At 43.0% G+C, this 21,651-nt stretch overlaps 1 protein-coding gene across 1 annotated transcript; it reads left to right on the top strand.

Annotated features, from left to right (window-relative positions):
* Nucleotides 1-932: 932 nt before the first annotated feature.
* LOC129696505 (somatomedin-B and thrombospondin type-1 domain-containing protein) lies at nt 933-21,651 on the top strand. Its single transcript, XM_055634480.1, has 5 exons — nt 933-1,603; nt 9,917-10,111; nt 11,640-11,718; nt 19,290-19,466; nt 21,332-21,651. The coding sequence occupies exons 1-5, from the start codon at nt 1,378-1,380 to the stop codon at nt 21,447-21,449; spliced, it is 795 nt and encodes a 264-aa protein (XP_055490455.1). The 5' UTR covers nt 933-1,377; the 3' UTR covers nt 21,450-21,651.

Here is a 21,651-nt window from a genome sequence, read left to right as displayed (position 1 = left end):
ACGAAGTCATGTAACTGTTTTTTAGGACTTTGATGAGATGACCTTTGGAGTATTGTATGCAGTTCTGAATACTTCATTGCAGAAGAGTGTGGAAGCGTTGGAGGTTGGAGGGGGGGGGGGGGGGGGGGGGGGGGGGGGGGAGAGAGAGTTTGGACAAACTTAGATTGTTTTCTCAAGGGAGACCTGATAGAAGTTTATAAAATTATACTATCAAGTATATAAAATTGATAGAATGGACAGTCAGAACATCTTTCGCACCGTGGAAATGGCAAAGGCATAAATTTAAGATGAGAGGGGCAAAGTTTAAAGGAGATGTGTAGAGCAAACCTTTTACACAGAGAGTGGTGGGTGCCTGCCTGAAATGTGCTGCATCAGGGATGGTGGTAGGAAGATATGATAGAAACAATGAGGAGGTTTCTTGATAGGCACATGGATACCAGGGAATGGAGGGATATGGATCATGTCCAAGCAGAGGAGATTAGTTTAACTTGGCATCATGTTCGGCAGATTCATTGTTGGCCGAAGAGTCTGTTTGTTTGCTGTACTGTTCTATGGACAAAGTAGTCTGTAGGACCTGTTTCCGTGTTGTATAAGCTCCAAGAATCTTATAGTAATCTCATAGTCAATGGATTTGGTAGGATGCAAAATTCATTGATGAAGCCTTTGTTGACTATACAAAATTGTACTTATGTAATATAGTACATTTTATATTAATGTTCATTTATATAAATGTAGATAATAGTAATTTCCACCGTAAATAATCACGTTTTTTTTAGATAATCGCTATCGAAAATGGTATGTGGGAATATATTATCCTGCTGTCTTTAAAGATCCCACTGATAAGGAGAAATGATTTAAAGATAGCGGAGCCAGCCCCTCGTACACAGTTGGCTCTTTTTATATGGATGAGAGCCAAATGTTACATTCCTTTCGACTATTTAGAATGGCACTCGAAACACACTGGGGTTGGCCGCTCTGGGTCAGTCGACAGAACATTGTGAGTGATCGTTTTTGCTGGCATCGTTGAAAACAAGTCACGACAATCACCATACAACAATTTTCCATTTTCAGCCTCCGACGCAGGACCATCATTCTCGGTGTATTTTTTCGTGGGGGAGAGCTTCAACCTTTCTCATATTTGGATTTAATCTCTTGCGTGATTTCTCTGCAGTCAACTTTGCAAAGAATAGGAACAACTTTGGTAATATTTCTCCGAAATCGACCATAAAAATAAAACGTCAACGCGTTATTTTAATTAACTATTTTCTTTTTGACCAAAACTCACGTCGGTACTGCATTACAAGAAGTGACCTGCTGTGCAGTTTTCCTCTGTGAACAAGTCCATTATCCCACTTACTGCAGTCGCGGTTCTGGATCATGGTGTGGAGTAAACAGTTTATTTTGCTTTTCGTGCTCGAACTGGCGTGGTTTTTGGATATTGCTGAAGCAGGGTGCTCCGAACCTCTCAAATGTTGTAATGGCAGGAACCACGGGTGCAGCAGCACAGGTTGGCGAATGGACCGAGTTTATGGGACGTGCTACTGCGATGCGGCATGTAAAACTACTGGTGATTGCTGTTACGATTACATTCGCTCCTGTCCAGGTAAAAGGGAACTCAGCAACGCTGGGCGCTCCGCAATCGGCGCATCGCGTACGTCTTATGATCCTTTATCTGAAAGCGGTTAATGTTTCCTGGTTGAGATTTAGGCAGGGCAGCGATGTTGATTCGTTGGCTTATTAGGAAGGAGGAAAACATTGGAATGGAGCAAAGAGAAATGTATCGCTGTTGTCATTTCTTGAACTTAATGCATCGAGATCAAGATATTTTGATGCTTTTGAAGTTTGTAACATGTTAGCATGTAATTTATCTCACATGTTCGCAAATGTCATTTTTTTAAAACAATTTTTAACAGTTAAAGATATTTCACTAGAGTGAGTTTCTGAATCGAGTTAACAACGGAAAAGAAGAAAAGCATATTCAGCTTCAATGTGATGTTAAGATACCGTGTGGTCTTCCCTTACGGTTTCGTGCGAAAGTAGATTAAACACATTTCTCGGAGAGCATGGAATTTGGCGCTGGTCTGTTACAATAGTCGCCACTTTGTGAGGCCATCTCCCGTCACCCATTTGTACTCACGGCCATTCTCCAATCTCATATTATCAATATTCAGACAACAAATTCGTGCCCATAAATGGAAATAATTTATAATCCATGGTTATTTGGAATGTTCTTACTGTCTTGGTTTTTAAAAAGACATCAACATTTATACTTGGATGATTGAATCTCATAATGTAAAACTAAAATGTTTCAAGTTGCTTTATATATGTGTTTTAATTTGTAGTACAAATTATATTTACAGTTAAAATCTATTAAAAAAAATAGAGACAGGGCCACAATGGTGTAATTCCTATACTAAGAAGTTGTTTAAAAGTTAAAGAACACTGGTTAAATACAGTGGTTTGTCATTTCATGGTTTAAGAATGATTATAGTTCCTTGCATAATATGAAAATTGAGATAAATTATTATTCACATCAATGCATACCGTAGTGATTTTCAATTTACATGTAAAATCCAAAGTTACATTTATTGAATTTTGCAACGCCCTGGACAGTTGTTCTTTTGCAACGAAGTATTTATCTTGATTTCTGCCATAAATCTGCTTCACCTTCTGCTGATTCCTCTCTTCAAGAATTCATATCTTGTACTGGGGCTACATTTGTAATTGTAATGGAATTTCAGTATTACTGAAAAACTGTTTCCTCAACCTACGTTTTGTTTTGATCAATCCAGACCTGAAACCTAATTCAGTTTAGTTTATTGTCACGTGTACCGAGGTACTTGTGTGCTATCTGGAAGGAGGAATCACCTGTAATATAGATTTCTGGGTTGTTTTTTTTTATTATTTGGGGGGGGGGGGGGGGGGGGGGGGGGGGGGGGGAGTTTAAAGAGTACTGAGCTGTGCTGATGATATGATCTAAAAAACTGTACATTCTCAGTATTTAAATTTTAACCATCATAAAAAAGAACTGGCCAGTGTATGAAACCTCCAATTTATAGACTTCTTCCCAAAGGAAGGATTATGTCCCAGGTAGGGTTTAAGGTGATACCATGTTTTCTTGCTTTATGGAAGATGGCGAAGATTCACTTTTTTTTTTAATTACTGTAAAATTATCTATTCTCTCCATTGTATATCTTTATTGTCATTTCCTGAGTATTCACATACCCAGAGGAAACAAAAAAACGTTGCTCAACCAGTGTCCATTCAGTGTGCATTAAAAATAAATAGAAATAAAAAAATACATGTATCATGAACAAATTTAACACTCTACTAAACATTCAACAGGCGTTCCGATTGGCAGCGGCACAATAGTGGCTCTGCTGCAGTGTGTCCAGGTTGGGGCATAATCATAAATGTAAAATTTTCTGGGAGTCGGTGCATCAGACACTTTATTATTAACATTTTCATTATTTTACATTAAATATATTTAAGAATATTGAAACAGAACAATGATATCAATACAACAAATGATGGGTTTATTGCCCAAAATAATCATTGATTAAAAGATCTGTTTCCCACTTGTAAATTAGTTGATTTAAAAACGCAGGAAATAACTCTGCAAAATACATACCAACCTTGTTTTACTGAAATGGAATATTTAAAAAATCATAAATGTACCTATTATTGCTAGTGTACCTTAAAAACTGAGTACAATTTGAAGAGCCTTCCAATCCAAATCAGAATATTCTAATTTTGATATATTTTTCTCAGACGTGGTCATAGGATGTACCAAGGATTTTAAACCAAATTGGCACATTTTATCTTATTTCTTAAAAATGCCTTTGATTTGCAAAATTTGTTTGAAGTCCACTGCAAATGAAAGGCAAATTGAATAAGAATTGAACATCACAATTAGCATAAGGTTGTTTGATTCTAATATATGAATAAAATACTTCAATATTTTTTGACGCTACAGTAGATTCAGATGTTATCACTATCAGAGGTAAAATAAATCTGACCATCATTGACAAGAATCTGGACAAACTGCATAAATACTATAACTATTATAGCAGTTTACAGGCTAGGTATCCTGCAACAAGTGACTCACCCGCTGTCACCCCAAGGCTTTTCCGCATCTACAAGGCACAAATCAGGAGTATGATGGAAATTTCTCCCCACACTAGTTGAATCAGTACACCTTCAATAACTCTCTTGGTTCATTCAATTTAATTAGCACCCCATGTACTATCATAAACATTCTTGCTCTCTGCCAACCATGCCCTGCTCTCCTCCTCTTCAATATCAATGGGGTAGTTAGCGTGTGTGCAGGGGGGGGGGGGGGGGGGGTAGTTAGTTTGTGTGACGCTGAATGCAGCCCCCCCCTCCCCGCAACCGCACATTGGGGAAACAGACCCATCGGGTCTGCACTTGGTCTAGTATATTACTAAAACTCTCATCTTGTCTGTGAATTTGAGTGTTTGTTTGCTCACTTTTCATGGCCTGAACTTCGCCAAAACGATACACGATAGCGCTACAATTTTTGCACCACCTTACTCACCATTGTCCTGTGGTGTGTTTTATCAAGTTTCATTCAGATTGATGTTATATTTTACGTTATTGACATTTTTAACTTTACAAAACCCCACTTTGAGAACAATAACTTCAAGTGCAGTGGCAGTTACAGCACAATGGGATCTCATTTACATTAAAAAAAACTTGCTGTCCCCGATAAAAGCACGCTGGACACAGACACGGACTGCGCCGAGAGCTGCGCTCCTCCATCCCCCTCCTTCCCCCTCCTGCCCGCACCAGCTCAAACCACAGCCCAGGGCCCTGAGCGCAGCTACACAAAGACACGGACCAAGACGCAGACTGGGTCCGGAGCCGCGCTCCTCCCCCATTGGGCCTCCAGACCTGAATATTGCGTTGGGGGAACGAGGCCCAATGGGTCCCACTTGGGATAGGGAGTGGAGAGGGGTTATGGACAATGTTAACAAAGAGAGGACTCTCAGTCCAATGATAGATTTGTAACATTGTTGTAAGGAGAGGGAGGGAGTGGGGGAGGGGACGACCAGATGATTGTTGTTTAATAGAGGGAGAGGAGGGAGGTAGGGAGGAGAGAGGGGTTCTGGAGGGAGGGAGGGAGTGACTGAGGGTTGGGGAAAGGAGAGGGAGGGAGAGGTGAGGAAGGGAGTGGGGGAGGGGAGGAGGAGAGGGGAAAGAAGAGGGAGGGTGAAGAGGGGGAGGTAGTGCTGGGGGATGAGGGGAAATGAGCCGTGCCTGCGCAGTTGGGGGCTATGGGTTAGTGGTGGAATATTGTGTTGGGGGAACGGGTTGCGTTGGGAGACCAGGCGTCCCGTGTGACAGGGACCCAATGCGTCCCACTTGGTCTAGTGATGATCCTAAAAATGAAGAAACAGTATTTTCATCTATTTTTTATTTCTCATGAATTCATCTTAAGGCTTAACTGTAGATTTAAGGGAATGCTAGCATATTTTTTAAATTACGGGATTAAACAATCCATGGAATAGTTCAGAGATGTGTTTAATCATGACCGTTGGTTAAGTTTAATTTAGTTCATTAATTATTAGTAATAATTTTAATAACATAACCCTGAGATTGTTGGAAAGTAAGTAATTTCACAGTAAGTAATTTGAGGCCCCTACCATCCCATACTTCATTCGTTTGATGCATATCTTCCATCTCTAAACCACTCTGATGCATCAAATGGGCATGTTCAAACATAAGGAGAAAATCTAACTAGCTGCCCTTGGCATTATCATTGCTGAGCCCACTGTCGGTGGGAGTTACCATTCACCAGAAACTCAACTGAATTAGGCCTTTAGTAGGAGGAAATGAAATGAAATGAAATGATTCAATTTATTGTCATTGTCAGTGTACAGTACAGAGACAACGAAATGCATTTTTAGCATCTCCCTTGAAAGGGAGACACAGGGCGTCGCGGTGTGCCCGCGCCCTGCCGCCGTACGTTGGTTGTCAGAGGCTGGGTATGTGGTGACGAGTGACTCACCAGTCTTTACACTGTGTATGAAGCATGTCAGGAGTATGATGGAATACTCTCCACGTGTTAGTATTTGTGCTGCTACAACAAGACCCAGGAAGGCTATCATCAGTTGTGTCAAATTGGTCCACTTCACTGCCATCTCTCCACATCCCTCTACTACATGTACCATGTTTTGGATATAATAATTCAATTTGAATATTGGATTATTATATCCAAAACAATATCCAAACAATTTGGATATTGTTTTGGATATAATAATCCAGAAACTCTCTGACAACATTGCATGAGCACCTTCATAAATCCATGTTCTAGGATCAGAATTTGGCCATTCGGTTCATCAAGTCTGCTCCACCATTCAAACATAGCTGATCTAACTTTCCCTCTCAACCCCATTCTCCTGCTTTCTCCCCATAACCCCTGACACGTTCAGTACATGTTTTGCAGTGTTTTAAAAGATCGACTGATCGTCTTTTCTGGGTCAGTTAGGAATAACCAAAATATATTGGCCTTGTTAGTGATGGCCTCACCCAATAAATGAATTGCAAAATAACATTAAATATTTAAAAAAATCCTTAAAATACTAAATGACCAAAACTGGCCATTTTAAACTGATCAGCCTCACCTTAGGGCAGCACAATGTTACAGTTGATAGAGTTGCTGGCTCTCTGTTCCAGAGACCTAGGCTAGATCCTGACCTTGGCTGCTATCTGTCTGGAGTTTGCACGTTCTCCCTGTGACAGTGTGGGTTTGCTCCAGATTTCTCTCACATCTGAAAGACATGAGTTTGTAGGTTAATTGGCCTCTATAAAAATTGCCCTTAATGTAGATGAGAAAGTGGGACATAAAACTAATGTGAATGGGATGATCAATGGTTGGCTTGGTCTCAGTGCGCTGATGGGCCTGTTTCCATGCTGTATCTCTAAACGAAACTGGTTATACAATACAATACAATACAATACAATTTATTTGTCGTTTGGACCCCGTTGAGGTCCAAACAAAATGTCGTTTCTGCAGTCATACATACAAAACGAAAAAGACCCAAGACACAACACAATTTACACAAACATCCTTCACAGCGCATCTTCTCCTCGCTGTGAAGGAAGGCAAAAAAAAAACATATCTCTCCCCTGCACTCCCCTCTCCCCCCCATGTCAGAGTCAAAGACAGTCAAAGCCCCCAGCGGGCGATGTTAAATGTCCCGCAGCCATTAAAGCCACGCCATGTGATGCAAGGCCAAGCACCGGGTCTTGGTGTTGGAGCCCCGGCGGGCGCTCACAAAGTCCTGCAGCCATTCCAAGCCATGCGGGGCGGTGATGTAAGGCCCTGCTCCAGGTAATCTTCAACCCCGCAACTCGGGCGGGAGAAGTCGCCGTTGCGGAAGCCCCGAAAAGCGGTCTCCCAACAGGGACCCGCGGGCTCCCGGTGTTGCCGTCCGCCAGACCTGCGGTAGGAGCTTCCGAAACTCCGGGGGTCGGGCCACAGCAGCGCTCCACCACCGCTCCACCCGCTCCGGACTCGGCCAGCTCCGTGAAGGTGAGTCGTCCGCGGCTCCGCGACTGGAGCCCCAGGTCGTTCCTGCTGGAGGCTGCTCCACGTAGCAGCCCCAACGACAACAGAGACCCGGCAAAGAAAAGGTCAGATCTCCCGTGCAGGGGAAAGATTTTAGAGTTTCCCCCACCCCCACCCCCACCCCCCACACACATACATACCCCGACAAAAAAATAATTAAAAACTACATTTAAACGAAACAGAAAATAATAAAAAAAACAGACGGACTGCAGAGGCCGCTGCTGATGAGAGTCGCGCAGCCCACCGATTATCCGCATTATCCTTTCCTTTTCAGTTATTTATCTCTCATGTAGCAATTGTCACCTACATTTATTTTTACTCTCCCGTGCAATATATCTTCCCATTGATTGTTATTTTGTAAGTTTTAACTTGAATCTTATAACATTACTAAAAATAATAATTAAAGTCCATTAACATATACTTTAATTCCCTTGTAACACAAGAAAATGTTACCTAAAATTGGATTGTTGAACCAGACCAGGTACTTAATTTGCATGATGCACACTTCTACAAATTTGCCCTTGGTCTTCCAAGCATTTATTAAACATGCACAGACTCCATTCATGTGTTTTGAATCAAATACAGCGTGATGCATATGTTGTCATGCATATTCGTTCTGAAGCACACCTTCATGGAGGTTTGAGGCCTCCTCAACATTAGTAAATAGAAGTTGGACCTTCCTGAAAGTCCTGTCTATAGTCCTGAAAGTAACTATCGTCTAACAGGGGGGCTCAGTTGTAAATAATTTAGTTACAGTTTTCTCCCAATATTTCTCATTCCCTCACAATTTCCTCTGTCCTCATAGCTGTAATTTCCTTGTTCAACTAAAAATTCCTGAGATCTGGTATCATACTGACCACGTGACCTCTTAAAATCCTGAGATCTAATTTGGTGTCATACTGATCACCTGACCCTGATAACACTGCAGTACACGTCGGGTAGGTCCTAACCAAACCTAAACTAGCTTCTGATGGAACTTGATATGTTAATACTACTTCAGCCCCCTCAGATGCTGCCTGACCTGCTGATTATCGACATCATTTTCTGCTTTGTCTTTCGTCTAACACAACAGAATGGTTATACTTTACCAAGAGATACCCCACAGGGTCCAACAAGATAATTTCAAACACTTTTGCTATTGTGATAGAAGCACTTACTAATTTATAAGCTAGCTTCTGATTTTGTAGGCAAAGCTGATGTTTCTGTCAACTCTACTGACATTGAAAACACAGAGAAGATTGTGAATTGGATAGGACAATAATTATGATTATAGAATATATAATTATGATTATAATCTGCCACAATGTATCATAGATTGTTGATGGAAATGAGGGAGAATTAACTGAGTCTCTGGCCACAATCTGTAAATAATCCTTGCATTATAGAATCAATGCAGAATCAGAATATTACATGAATGCAACAATCTGTAATTAGGGAAATATTAAATAGTTACTAATTTCTAATTCCCTCCTATATCCCACATGAAACCTGATTTATGACCAAGCAATCTTATTGTATTTTGGGACTAGGCACTAAACCTTCGGACAATGGCAGTGACCTGCAGTTTAATATTAATAAATGGATTCCTTTTCTGTGGTCTTGCATGGCAACATTGATTGCTCCTAATTTAAGTGCAATCTAATTTCCATGGGAATTTACTTATAATTTGGCATTTTGGATCAATTAAAAAACATTTGTGTTGTAAAGTATAAGATATCAACTAGTCAAACTGTAACTTAAAACCAACAAGAAACTGTGGATGGTGGAAGTCTGACTTAAAAACAGAAAGTGCTGGAAACATTCAGCAAATCAGGCCGCATCCATTAACATTTCAGGTTGAAGAAGGTTCTGATGAAGGATTCCAATGAAGGAGATTTTGATTAAGGACCTTTGACCTGGAATGTTCCTTCTCCTAAAAATCCCTTCTGTAGGAGAGCATAGCCCTGTCCCACGGTACGAGTACATTCCAAGAGCTCTCCCCAGTTTAAAAATAATCAAACTTGTGATTAGCACAGAGAATGAACGTAGCGGGTATGTCGGAGCTCGGGGACGTCTCTTAGTGGCTCATAATGCAAACGGCAGGTACTCGGGAAGACTCGCTAACGACAGGTAAGCACAGGAAGACTCGTGAAGATTTTTCAACGTTGAAAAATGCCCACGAGTGCCCCAAGTACCGACGAGTGGCCATTACCGTAAATCTCCGAGTTCGAATCAGGGCAAACTCGGGAGAGCTCTTGGAATGAACTCGTACCATGGGACAGGGCTTTAAGAAGAACAATCTTGGGTAAAATGTTGAACTTTATGCTGTTCCCTTGATTCTAGCCAGTCCATGTGTAGTGAGTGAATGGAGTCACTGGAGTGGCTGTGCTGAGCAATGTGCACCGACTGTCCGGATTCGACGACGTCACATTGAGCAAGAACCTCAGAATAATGGAGATCCTTGTCCTACCCTGGAGGAACGAGCAGGCTGCCTGGATTACATGGATTACCAGGGTGTCCACTGTGGACAGTATTATGGTACTTCTTTACAAGTTTTTCATATTTACAGTACTAGCGAGTAACCAAAAAGAAGTTCTGAAAATTGATATTTTGAAATTTATTTTAATTTGTTAAATTGAATCATAACAGGTATTGAGTAATAAAACATTGTTTTGTCCTCTCTTTCACCCGCATTATTATCTGGCAGCCCTAACTTTGTTAATGTATGTTTTGTATGTAGAAATATGTTCAGTGTATGATGTACCTTTGTCCTAAAATCAGAAAAAAAAACTTAAGGTATAACAATATGATTTTTTTCATGTTTTACACCAACTCTTGTCATGTCTCAAAGTGATCTGGCAGTTATGTCAAATCATGCCCATTTCACGAAGTTGAATGCATCTCATTTTGCTTGGTGAGACCAAGCGGAGGTTGGGCGATCGTTTCGCCGAACACCTCCGCTCGGTCCGCAATAACCAAGCTGACCTCCTGGTGGCTCAGCACTTCAACTCCCCCTCCCACTCCGCCTCCGACCTCTCTGTCCTGGGTCTCCTCCTTGGCCACAGCGAGCAGCACCGGAAATTGGAGGAACAGCACCTCATATTCCGTTTGGGGAGTCTACACCCCCGGGGCATGAACATCGAATTCTCCCAATTCTGTTAGTCCTTGCTGTCTCCTCCCCTTCCTCAGCTCCCCTACTATCTCCTCCCACCCTCCAGCCTTCTGGCTACTCCTCCTTTTCCCTTTCTTGTCCCGACCCACCCCCACCCCCGATCAGTCTGAAGAAGGGTTTCGGCCCGAAACGTTGCCTATTTCCTTCGCTCCATAGATGCTGCTGCACCCGCTGAGTTTCTCCAGCTTTTCTGTGTAACCTTCATTTTGCTTGGGATGCTTAGAGTTAGCAGAGAGAAGATTGTATTGTTCCATTAGTCAGGGTTGAATTTGTATTTAGATTTCCACAGTAAAAGAACAGTGATTTAACTCAGTGTGATGCTACGTATCTATTTTTTTGAAATGTGGTTGTCACCTCTAATCCTGAGAACGTTTATTACTGCATATGCTTTCTATTATAACTTTGCATTAATGAGCATGTACTGTTACCATGCATAAAGTTTGATGAACAGATATTTGTTTGTATAGAAGATAGATATTAATATTCAAGGAATTCTGATATTTATCACAAAATATAATTGGTTTCTTCATTGCTATTGTAATTCTAGAATACCAAATGAGGCATTGTGATGTTAACATGTTTAGTTGGAGATATAGCTGAATGTTATTCATTAATATTAAATTACTCATTATGAAGAAACTGCTTTCATTTTATTGTGCCTTTTATGGCCTAAGGGTAGAGAATTATTTTTGAAATGTGGAAATTAATGAAAATGCAACAGATAGTAATAATAGACAAAAAAAATGCTTCATACTCATGATTATCTGGGAAACCTAATACATAGACTATATTGTATATTATCTTATTTGGTTTGGTCTTTATACCCAGAAATAAATTAAGCAACTGGATATATTATTCCACTTGTAATTCTATCTTTTGTTATTAATATCCTAGTACCTGCTTTTATAAGCACAGCAAAATATAATAATGAGAGAAAGAAGCGTACTTTGTTTGGGGATGAAAAGATGCCAGGGTGAGTAACAAATGTCACTATCAAATCAGATTGTTAATTTCAACAAATTCAATTAGGTATCAATTCCATATAAAATAGTATATGTGTTCATGTTCTTAATTTGAATGGTTGTCGATCCGCATTAAAGTGCCTAAAATTTGTAACTTCGACAATGATCAATAAGGTATTTTTTATTCAGGTTTCTGCCTGAAACCTCGACGTCGTTTCTCTTTTTACTTAGCAGTTTCAGTTAAAGCAGATTTTCAACACCTTGATTATTTTCTTTAAATCTTTACTAAGATAGGAATACATAATTTATTCAGAATATAAATAGAGAATAAATAGCATAGAGTGCAGGGATTAATGTAAGTACAGAGCAACATAAGATGTGCAAAAGACAAAGAATAAATGCAATAAAACAGACTATCATCTGTCAGGGAGGGAAACCAAAAAAGCAGGATCCTTTTATGGTACTGCATGGAGTAGCAATTCATGCATCACTGGAGTGACTGGAATCTGACAATAATATAGTTAGAATCTTTTATGTAAAAAGGCATGTATTAGACTTTGAAAGTATAAATGCAAAATGTTAACATGCCACTCTCCTCAGGAATTTCCTCTGGCATTTTGCCAACTTTGATCATGACAGTGAGAGGAAGTAGGGAAGATGAGCCAGAAGATACATTTTTTTGACAAGTCAGGCCTGCAACCTGGCAACAACCAATTTATGGCACTTTGTCAGTGGACGCCCCTGCAGTTTCATCATCCCATGTTTCTGAGCAACTGATAGTAAAGGGAGCATGGACAAAATGGAAAGCAGCACAGTACCATGTTTAGTAAACTTTTGTAAAGGTAATTAATTCTGACATTGAATATATGGTGATCTGTCAAGAAGTGTTCTGAAAGATTTTTAGTTAAGCAGGCTTCCTACTTCCTAGAGTATGTTTATTCATTTCAATTTTTCTTTATACTATAAATCATGTTTATGGAAGACATGACTGTCAGGAATGTAGTCATGAAGAATCCACTTTTAATGTATGTGAAAGATGGAATGGAATGGAATACTTTGTCACATGTGACTAGGCACAGTGAAATTCTTTGCTGCATACCAAATGTATACAAATAGCAGCCACCTACAGCGCTGATATTTTGGAGCCGATTTTAACTTGGTCGATTCATTAGATTTGAAAAAAGAGGGCTATGCTTGAGGAACCTGATTGGATTTTTAAGAAAGATGACCACAGTAGTGGACAAGGGAATATCTGTGGACGTTATTTACATGGAGACGTGGAAAAAGTCATTGAAAGGAAGTGTTGAGCTATGCCATGGAAATCAGTGAATGGAATTGTGAAGATTTTTACTTTGGACCAAAATGACGATGGAGTACTTTCTAACTGGTGAAACATTTGATACAATCCAAACTGTTTCTGTGCCATATGACCACAGTTGCCACAGTGGCGCAGTGGTAGAGATGCTGCCTCACAGCTCCAGAGACTGTGGTTCAATCCCAACTACAGATGGTGTCTGCATGAAGTTTGTACATTCGTCCTGTGACCGCGTAGGTTTTCTCTGGGTGTTCGTGTTTTCTCCCACACTCCAAAGATGCACAGGGTTGTTGGTTAATTAGGTTCTGTAAACTATAAATTGTCCCATAGTGTACGGGGTAATTGCTGGTTGGTGCGGATTCAGTGGACCGAAGAGTATGCGGCTGAAGGCTCCCAGAGGGTTCCTCAGCCTACAGGGGAAGCCGCCAAGCTGGTGGACCACGGCCGAACGCAAGACCCGGCGGACCGCAGTGGAACACAACACCCGGTGGACCCCGGCCTGAAAGTGGAGCCAGACAAGCCACCGCTGCTCATTCCCTGAAGACCAGAGACGAGGATGATGCAGCCGGCAATGATGACACCGGACATGAAGGAGAGGAGTGAGGCAGTAGGAGAGGAGGGGGAACCATGGTCGAGCCTACCGGGCCTTCAAGATCGGCTGCAGGAGGCCGGGGAATAAAGTTGGACGGGCGAGTAGACGATGTCGGTTGCGGAGGAGGGCGGCATTGGCTTGACGCCCGCAGCAGCCTGAGGCTTGCCTGTATCAGGCCACGCTCATAACAACTGGAGCATGGAATGAACTGGGAAAATGGTGCCAAAAGATGGCATCTCTTGCATGCGCGCTCAGTAGACAATTGCTAATTTGGGATGGCAAGGCAATATTCCACTGGACTGTTCATAAGAAAATAATTTAACTAAGCATTTGCACTTCGTACATGTGACAATAAAGCATAATTGAACTGTTGAATTACACAAGAAACCTTTGCAGGTAATCTTTTGAGGGGAAAGCCATTGTACATGCCCTCAGTCATGAAAACTCAGAGGTAATAGCATATAGATGTTAGAGCTGGTAGTTCCTGCATTGCAGTGGGTGCCCATGTCATCTCTGTGCTTTGTCTCACTCTCTGAACTCCATACCTTTCTGTTAAACTGACTTTGTGGTATTCCATGACATTGATTTCCTCTGAGCTAACAGAGTCATTACCCCTGGTTCAAGAAGTTGGCTCATCACCACCTTTTTAAAGACACATTAATGGGCAATAAAGTATAACCAGTAAGTACAGTTGTGCAAGTTATTAAATGACATGATTTAGACTCTTGGATCTAAAATATATTTCTAAAGTTTGCAAATGACACTAAATTGCTGATATAATTAATATTGAGGGAGACTGCAATCAATTATAGGAATAAGGAAACACAAGATACTGTAGAAGTTGGAATCTGGATCAAAAATAAACTGCTGGAGGAACTAAGCAGATCAAACAGCATCTTTGGAGATAAAGGGATGATCAGCACTTTGGGCTGGGACCCGGCATGAGGATTGATTAGAAATTAGAGGGGAACATTATACCCTTGTCGAATGGGCAAATAACTAGCAAATTAAGTTTAAAACAGATAAATGCAAGATAGTACACTTAGGTGGGAAAATGGCGAGGTTGACGATATGTAGAAGATGCAAGCCTAGTTAGTGTAAATGATCTCAGAGAATCCACCACAAAAGTTTTACCACTGATTTAACAAGGCTATAATTAAAGTAAACCAAAGTACAAGGATTTATTTCTTAATGAATGGGATTGAAATGTTTGGGAGTAATGCTAAGTCTATTTGAAATCTTTTTTAAACCACATTTAAGAACACTACCTACAATTCTGGCTGCCATATCATAAAAAGGATCGGTTGATTTATTAATATTGTTACATGTTACACATATAGTGAAAAACTTTGCTTTGTATCCTATCCAGGCAAATCATGCCATCCATGAGTACACCATCGTGAAAAAGGGAAAATAAACACAGAACAGAACATAGTTACAAAGAAAGTACAGATTGTAAAGCGTGCAAGGGGTAGATTGGAAGATCAGAATTCATTCATAGCATATGATAGGTCCCTTCAAGAGTCTGATCGCAGAGGAAAGAAGCTGTTCCTAAATTAGTTGTAGTGTGCTTTCAAGCTTTTGTATCTTTTGTTCCTTGAGGTTTGAGTGGTCTTTGACAATGCTGGCTGCTTTTCCAAAGCAACTTGAAGTATGGATTCAATGGGAGGAGGCTGGCTGGTCGTTTGATATACTGGGCTGTGTCCAGAACTCTGCAATTTTTTGAAGTCTTGAATAGAGCAGTTACCATACCCATGTGTGATACATTTGGATAGGATTCTTTCTGTAGCATATAAGGTGTTGGTTGGTGGCGGCGCCAAATGGCAGCGGCTCGACTACAGTCGTTCGTCTTTTTTTTATTTTTGTCTTGTTAAATGTATGTTTTGAGCTTAGTTTTTATTATTTTTTAGCTGTGTATATGTGGGGAGTGGAGGGGGGGATGTGGGGGAAACCGTTTAATCTCTTCCCTGTATGGGGACCCGACATTTTCTCTGTCGGGTCTCCGGTGTCGGTGGGCCTAACATCGAGGAGCTGGTGGCGGCCTCCATCCAGGACTAACCAGAGGGCTCCAATCGTGGAGCCTGCAGACCTGACATCACGGAGCTGGCATCACGGAGCGGGAAGAGTTGTGGTGGCGCTCGGCTGCGACCCGACTTTCGAGCTTCGGAAGCTCCAGCTGCAGGCCTGGTGGACAGGGACATCGGGAGCTCGCAGGCCCCTGATGGGAGATGGCTTTTCGGAGCTCCCGCAACAGCAGCTTCTCCCGCTGGAATAGCGGGCTTGAAAGGACACGGAGCATGGCCTAACATCGCCCGGTGCGGGTTAGTGGCCAGGGGGACTTCCATCGTTACCGGGGGCTCTAACATCGGAGCCCCAGTTCGCCTAGACGCTGCAGTTGGACTGCTGGACCGCTGGTTGGCCTGCTTGATCCGCGGGGTTTAAAGGACGTGGAGCTGGGGCCTAACATCACCCGGCGTGTAGCTAAATGGCCACGGGACTTACCATCTTACCAAGCGGGGGGCTTTAACATCGGAGCCCCAGTTCGCCTCGATGCTGCAGTTGGACCGCGGGAGAAGAACAAAGGGAAGAGATAAGACTTTGCCTTCCATCACAGTGAGGAGGTGTTGGAGACTCACTGTTATGGATGTTTATGTAAACTGTGTTAAGTGTGGTCTTGGGTTTTTTTGTAATGTAAAAAACTGTAGTAAATGTAATTTCGTTCAAACCTAGGTTTGAATGACAATAAATAGCATTCCATTCCATTCCAAAAGTCAGAGATAAAAGTCAGAAATTAGGCGTAATGCATACATAGAGGTGTCTCATAAGGATGTACTGTATCTGTGCGGGGGCGTCCATTATTCATTATCAATACACTAAAAACATAATAGCATTATATCCAAGTTTGCCAATAACACAAAATATCGAGTAATACTGGATGATTCATAATGAATAAAGCTGTGATTAATAACTTCAGTGCTGGTGAATTTAATGTCACCCATTTTCAATTAAAGAAAATTGAGTATTTTAATCGATGAAAAACAAGGTACTCTCTCTCCCCCTCCTCTCTCTCCCTGTTCCCCATCCTCTCCCCTCCCTCCCCCTCTCCCTACCCCGTCTCTCCCTACCACCCCCCCCCCTCATCCCCCTCCCCCTCTGTGTGTGGGAGGTGGTTAGTGTGCGAGTGAAGCCGCAGGCCCCCCGCAAACGTATGGTGAGGGGACGGGACACAGCGGTCTCCCCTCCCTCCGCTCTACCCACACAACGTCTCCCCCTACCTCCCTCTCACCCCCCCTCCCCTCTCCCCCCGAGTGTGTGGGGTGGGGTGGTTAGTGTGCAACACAAGCCCCAGCCCCCCCCCCCCCCCCCCCCCCACCCCCCCGAGTATTGGGGGAACAGACACTTGGGTTTGAGTAGTAACTATTAAAACTCTTGTTTGTTGGTGCCGGGTTCTAATTCCCCTATGGGGAGAAAGGTGAAGAGTGGGGAATGAGGAGGAGAGGGGTAGCGGGGAGTTGGGAGGGGACGAGGGAGATGGGTGAGGAGAGAGGGAAATTGAGTGGGAGGGAGAGAGAGGGGTGTGAGGGAGGGGGAGGGGGGGGTGAGAGTGGGTGGGGGAGGGGGGAGAGAGGGGGTGGAGGAGGGGGGAGGGGGGGTTGGAGGAGGGGAGAAGGAGGGTGGAGGTGGAGTGGAGGAGGGGAGAGGGATGGGGGGCAGAGAGGGAGAGGGGGGCAGATAGAGTGGGGAGGGGGGAGGGGGGAAGGGGGGATGGGAGGGGGGAGGGGGGAAAGGGGGAGTGTGGGGAGGGGGAAAATAGGGAGGGGGAATAGGGAGGGGAGGGAGGCGGAGGGGAGAGGGTCCCGTCTATTCTATTTCGCGAATATTCGTTTTTAGGCATTTGTGAATCTCCTCCCGCAAAATTTGCAAAAATCGAAACAAAATTTTTACATATTCCCAGAGGATTTTCCTCCTCCTCTTCCTCTCACCCCCCACATCTACTCACTCCCCCACTCTCATCACCCCACTCTCTCTCAACCCATTCTCCTCACCCCTCTCTCTCCTCACTCCCCTCTACTCTCTTGCCCCCTCCTCTACCCTCCCCCCCTCTTCTCCCTCACCCCTCCCTCTCCTCTCCCCTCCCCGTCTCCCCCTACCCCCCTCCCACCCTGTGTGTGTGTGGGAGGTGGTTAATGTGTGTGTGAAAGCTGCAGCCACCCCTCCCAGCAACCGCACGTTGAGAGAGAACGGGACCCCAGCGATCTCCCCTCCCTCTCCTCACCCCTCTCTCCTCACCCCTCTCCCCCCATCTCCTCCCTCTCTCCCTCCTCCACTCCATCCCCCCTCTCTCCCCATCCCTCTCCCCTTCCACCCATCCCCCCCCTACCCATCGCTCTTCCCTCCCCCACCCATCTTTCCCCCTCTCCTCTCCCTTCCCCCTATCCCTCTCTCCCCTTCCCCCTCCTCCCCTCCCCCACCATTCCCACATCCCCTCCCCACCTCTCCCACCTCGACCTCTCTCCCCCTACCCCCCACCCCGCTCTCCTCCCCCTCCCCCACTCTCTCCCCTTCCCCCTCTCCTCCCCCAATCTCTCCCCCATCTCCACCCTTCCTCCTCCTTCTCTCCTCACCCCTCTCTCTCCCTCCTCCCTCCCCTTTCCTCCTTCCTCCGTCTCCCCTGTATCCCCCTCCTCCTCCCTCCCTTTCTATCCCCCCTCCCCATCCCCACCCTCCCTTCCCCCCTCTCCTCCCCACTCCCCCCCCCTCCATCTCCCCTCTCTCTCTCCGCCCCCACCCATCTACCCTTTACCACCCCCCTTCTCCCTCCTCTCCCCTCCAAACCCCCCTCTCCCCTCCACCAACCCCCCCCTCCCCTACCCTCTACCCCCCTCTTTCTCCCTTTTTCTCCCCCCCCCCCCCCTCATCTCTCCCCTCTACTCTCTTGCCCCCTCCTCCCCGCCCCCTCTCTCTCCCATCTCTCTCTCCTCCTCCTCCTCTCTCCCCCCCTTCCCCCCCCTCTCCCTCACCCCTCCCTCCCTCTCTCCCACCCGTCTCCCTCTACCCCCTCCTGTGTGTATGGGAGGTGGTTAGTGTGCATGTGAAGCTGCAGCCCCCCCTCGCAACCACACATTGAGGGAACGGGACCCAGCGGTCTCCCCTCACTCCTCTCCCCCACCCGACTCGCCCTACCCCCCTCTCACCCCCCCCCCCCCCCATACCCCCTCCCCACCCCTGTGTGTGTGGGGGGTGGTTAGTGTGTGTGTGAAGCCACATTCTCACCCCCACCACCGGTTGTGGGGAACAGACCCAGCGGGTCTGCACTTGGTCTAGTAAACATTAAAATTGGATTGCAAAATAAAACATTTGGAAGGTTAATGGAATGCCTACTTTTATAACAGGAAGACTAAACAAATGGGAGACACCTTTCAGGGAAGAAGTTGGGAAAGACCTCTTTATGCAAATGGTCATAGAAGATAAGAATACTCCTCCACACAATGCAGTACATGCCAGCTCAATCAATAATCTTAAATCTGAGATCCAGTGCCTGGAATAATTGCCAAAAATATAAAGTGATGTGGATTTGGGCTAGGTGGATAAAGTTTGTGGATAGATCAGCCATGATACTTGGGGCTGGATTGCTCCCATGTTTCTAATTTACTTTTTCTTATGTTATCAACCAGATATTGTGCAGAGTTTACAATTGAATCACTGTCCTTCCACTGCACTGTCGAAAATCGTCCATTTGCCAGATGGATGCAGTATCTCCGAGAGGGATACACTGTTTGTGTAACCTGTCAGCCACCAGCCATGAATTCACACAACCATCGTTGTCATGGTGATGAGGCAAATGCTAATGGGTAATTATGAACTCAAATATGATATGTGAACACCAAATACAGTAAATTAATTACCATAACGATTTTTCCCATTTACTGATACATCTCCATTATTGAACAAAATTGTTTCTTAGCAACTTTAAATTGGGTTTATTGTGCATAATTGTATGAGACAAATTAGAAACAGCAGATGTTTTAGGACACGTTTTCAAATTGCTATATATTTAATGCAAACACCTTAAATGTAAACACCATGTGCCATTCATGTATCTCTGACCCAGAGCATTTATGGTTTGGTGTTGTCGCACTCTGCTTTCCTCACTGTACTTATCTACAGAAACAAATTGATTGGCAAGTCTCTTCATAGCTTTCTGCAGAAAAGACAAGACTTTAGGGAGACTTTGAATGTCAGAGCTACCAGGCTTCCCAGCTGTCAAATATTGTCAATTTTTTTTTAATGTCTATGAATATCTGACATTAACAAAACATTGAAAACTGTTCAAAAATAATAAAATCAATGATTGTAAACTTAAAATGTAAAAACAATTCAGAAACTTTAAAAAACACAATGAAAATACAATTAAAACATTGATTTTTTAAAACAATGAACAATTAATTAACATAATCTCGCTTAGATTAATTCATTTCTTTTTAATGAATGGATGCCCTGATCCTGCATCAGATCTTAACTGGCATGGTTTCCACTCGCAAATGTTTGCTCTGACATTGCTGGAAGTTAGCACTCACTGGCTAATTTCCAGGCTGGAGTCACAATTGGAATCTACTTTCAGCATGCTCAAACTGGAAGCAGCAGGGAGATCCCAGAAAGTTTGAAGCTTGGTATTTTCCCAAGAAAGCCCCTGAGAAATGATTCAAATATTTTTCTGGCACTTAACAATGAAAGTTATTTTTTATTCTAATATAAAATATCACAACTCAATATACTGCATTCTGTTTGAAATGCAAGGCAATTTTACAAAATATAGACGTTTTTTTAAAATGTTTTTTTTTGTAACCAGGAACTAGAAAATTGGTGGTTACACAAAAAGGCTGGAGAAACTCAGCGGGTGCAGCAGCATCTATGGAGCGAAGGAAATAGGCAACGTTTCGGCCCGAAACGTTGCCTATTTCCTTCGCTCCATAGATGCTGCTGCACCCGCTGAGTTTCTCCAGCTTTTTTTGTGTAACCTTCGATTCTCCAGCATCTGCAGTTCCCTCTTAAACACTAGAAAATTGGTAGCAGTTTCAAATGGCTTCAGAAGCTTACATTTATCTGCATTTACCAAGTGAGATCATTTATTTACAAAGAATAATTGAACAGTCACCTAAAAAGGCTAAAACGCTTGTTTAGCTAAACTCACTTGAGACAGCAAATCATTGCTGCAGGGAATCTGAAAATACATTCACATAACAGGTGTGAATTTCATTGTTGGTATCTTTTGCAAACAATTCACAGCAGCTATGAATGTTTCAGGTATTCTTTACAAATGCAAGCAAAGCATAATATATATATATTTCTACCATTGTTTTATTTTATGAAAATTAAAAATGAGCACATTTTGGAAATCTGAAATTTTAAAAAAGCAGAAAATGCTGCAAAGCCGGTGAGGCAGCATCTGTGGAAAGGGAAACGGGGTTAACATTTCATTTGGAAAGCCTTCATCAGAACGTAACCTTTACTTCCATAGATGGTGCCTTACCTGCAGTTTTCAGATTTTTCTGTTTATTTTCAATTCAATGGTGTGATTTCTAAATTTCAGTTAAGTTTTGTTCAACTTACTTTGCTTGCTTCAAAACCAGACATTATAATGTCTGCATCTCTTTCGTATACAGTTTTCCACATACACTCATAAGTTATCTACCTCTTGTGTTTGTATTGTTGACAGGACTCGCATTTCACAGTGGCAAGCAGTGGGTAATTTTCGGTGCAGAGGAACTTGGAAAAAGGTGCACGATGGAGCACCGTGTTCATGTCCTGAGGTCCACAGTTTTATTTTCACTTGAGAATCCATTTATTATTTTAGAAACATTCCACACTAAGTTATAAATTTAAGCTTAACTTTACATGCGACAAGAGACAAAAACACCATTCATATTACTTTGCGATTATTATTGTCTAACAGAATTGTATCATTCTGAATTTGAATTAAGGTCTTTAAAAAGACCAGTTTGAATCTTTAATTAAAGTGCCACCCATTTGAAAACA

Source organism: Leucoraja erinacea, chromosome 4 (assembly GCF_028641065.1).
Source record: "Leucoraja erinacea ecotype New England chromosome 4, Leri_hhj_1, whole genome shotgun sequence".
NCBI classification, from domain to species: domain Eukaryota; kingdom Metazoa; phylum Chordata; class Chondrichthyes; order Rajiformes; family Rajidae; genus Leucoraja; species Leucoraja erinaceus.
This window is presented reverse-complemented; position numbering and strand designations above follow the sequence as displayed.

Coding starts and splice junctions, on each gene's coding strand:
- LOC129696505 (XM_055634480.1), top strand. CDS start 1,378: ATGGTGTGGAGTAAACAGTTTATTTTGCTTTTCGTGCTCGAACTGGCG. Junction 10,112..11,639: donor CCACTGTGGACAGTATTATG/GTACTTCTTTAC, acceptor TTAATATCCTAG/TACCTGCTTTTATAAGCACA. Junction 11,719..19,289: donor GGGGATGAAAAGATGCCAGG/GTGAGTAACAAA, acceptor GTTATCAACCAG/ATATTGTGCAGAGTTTACAA.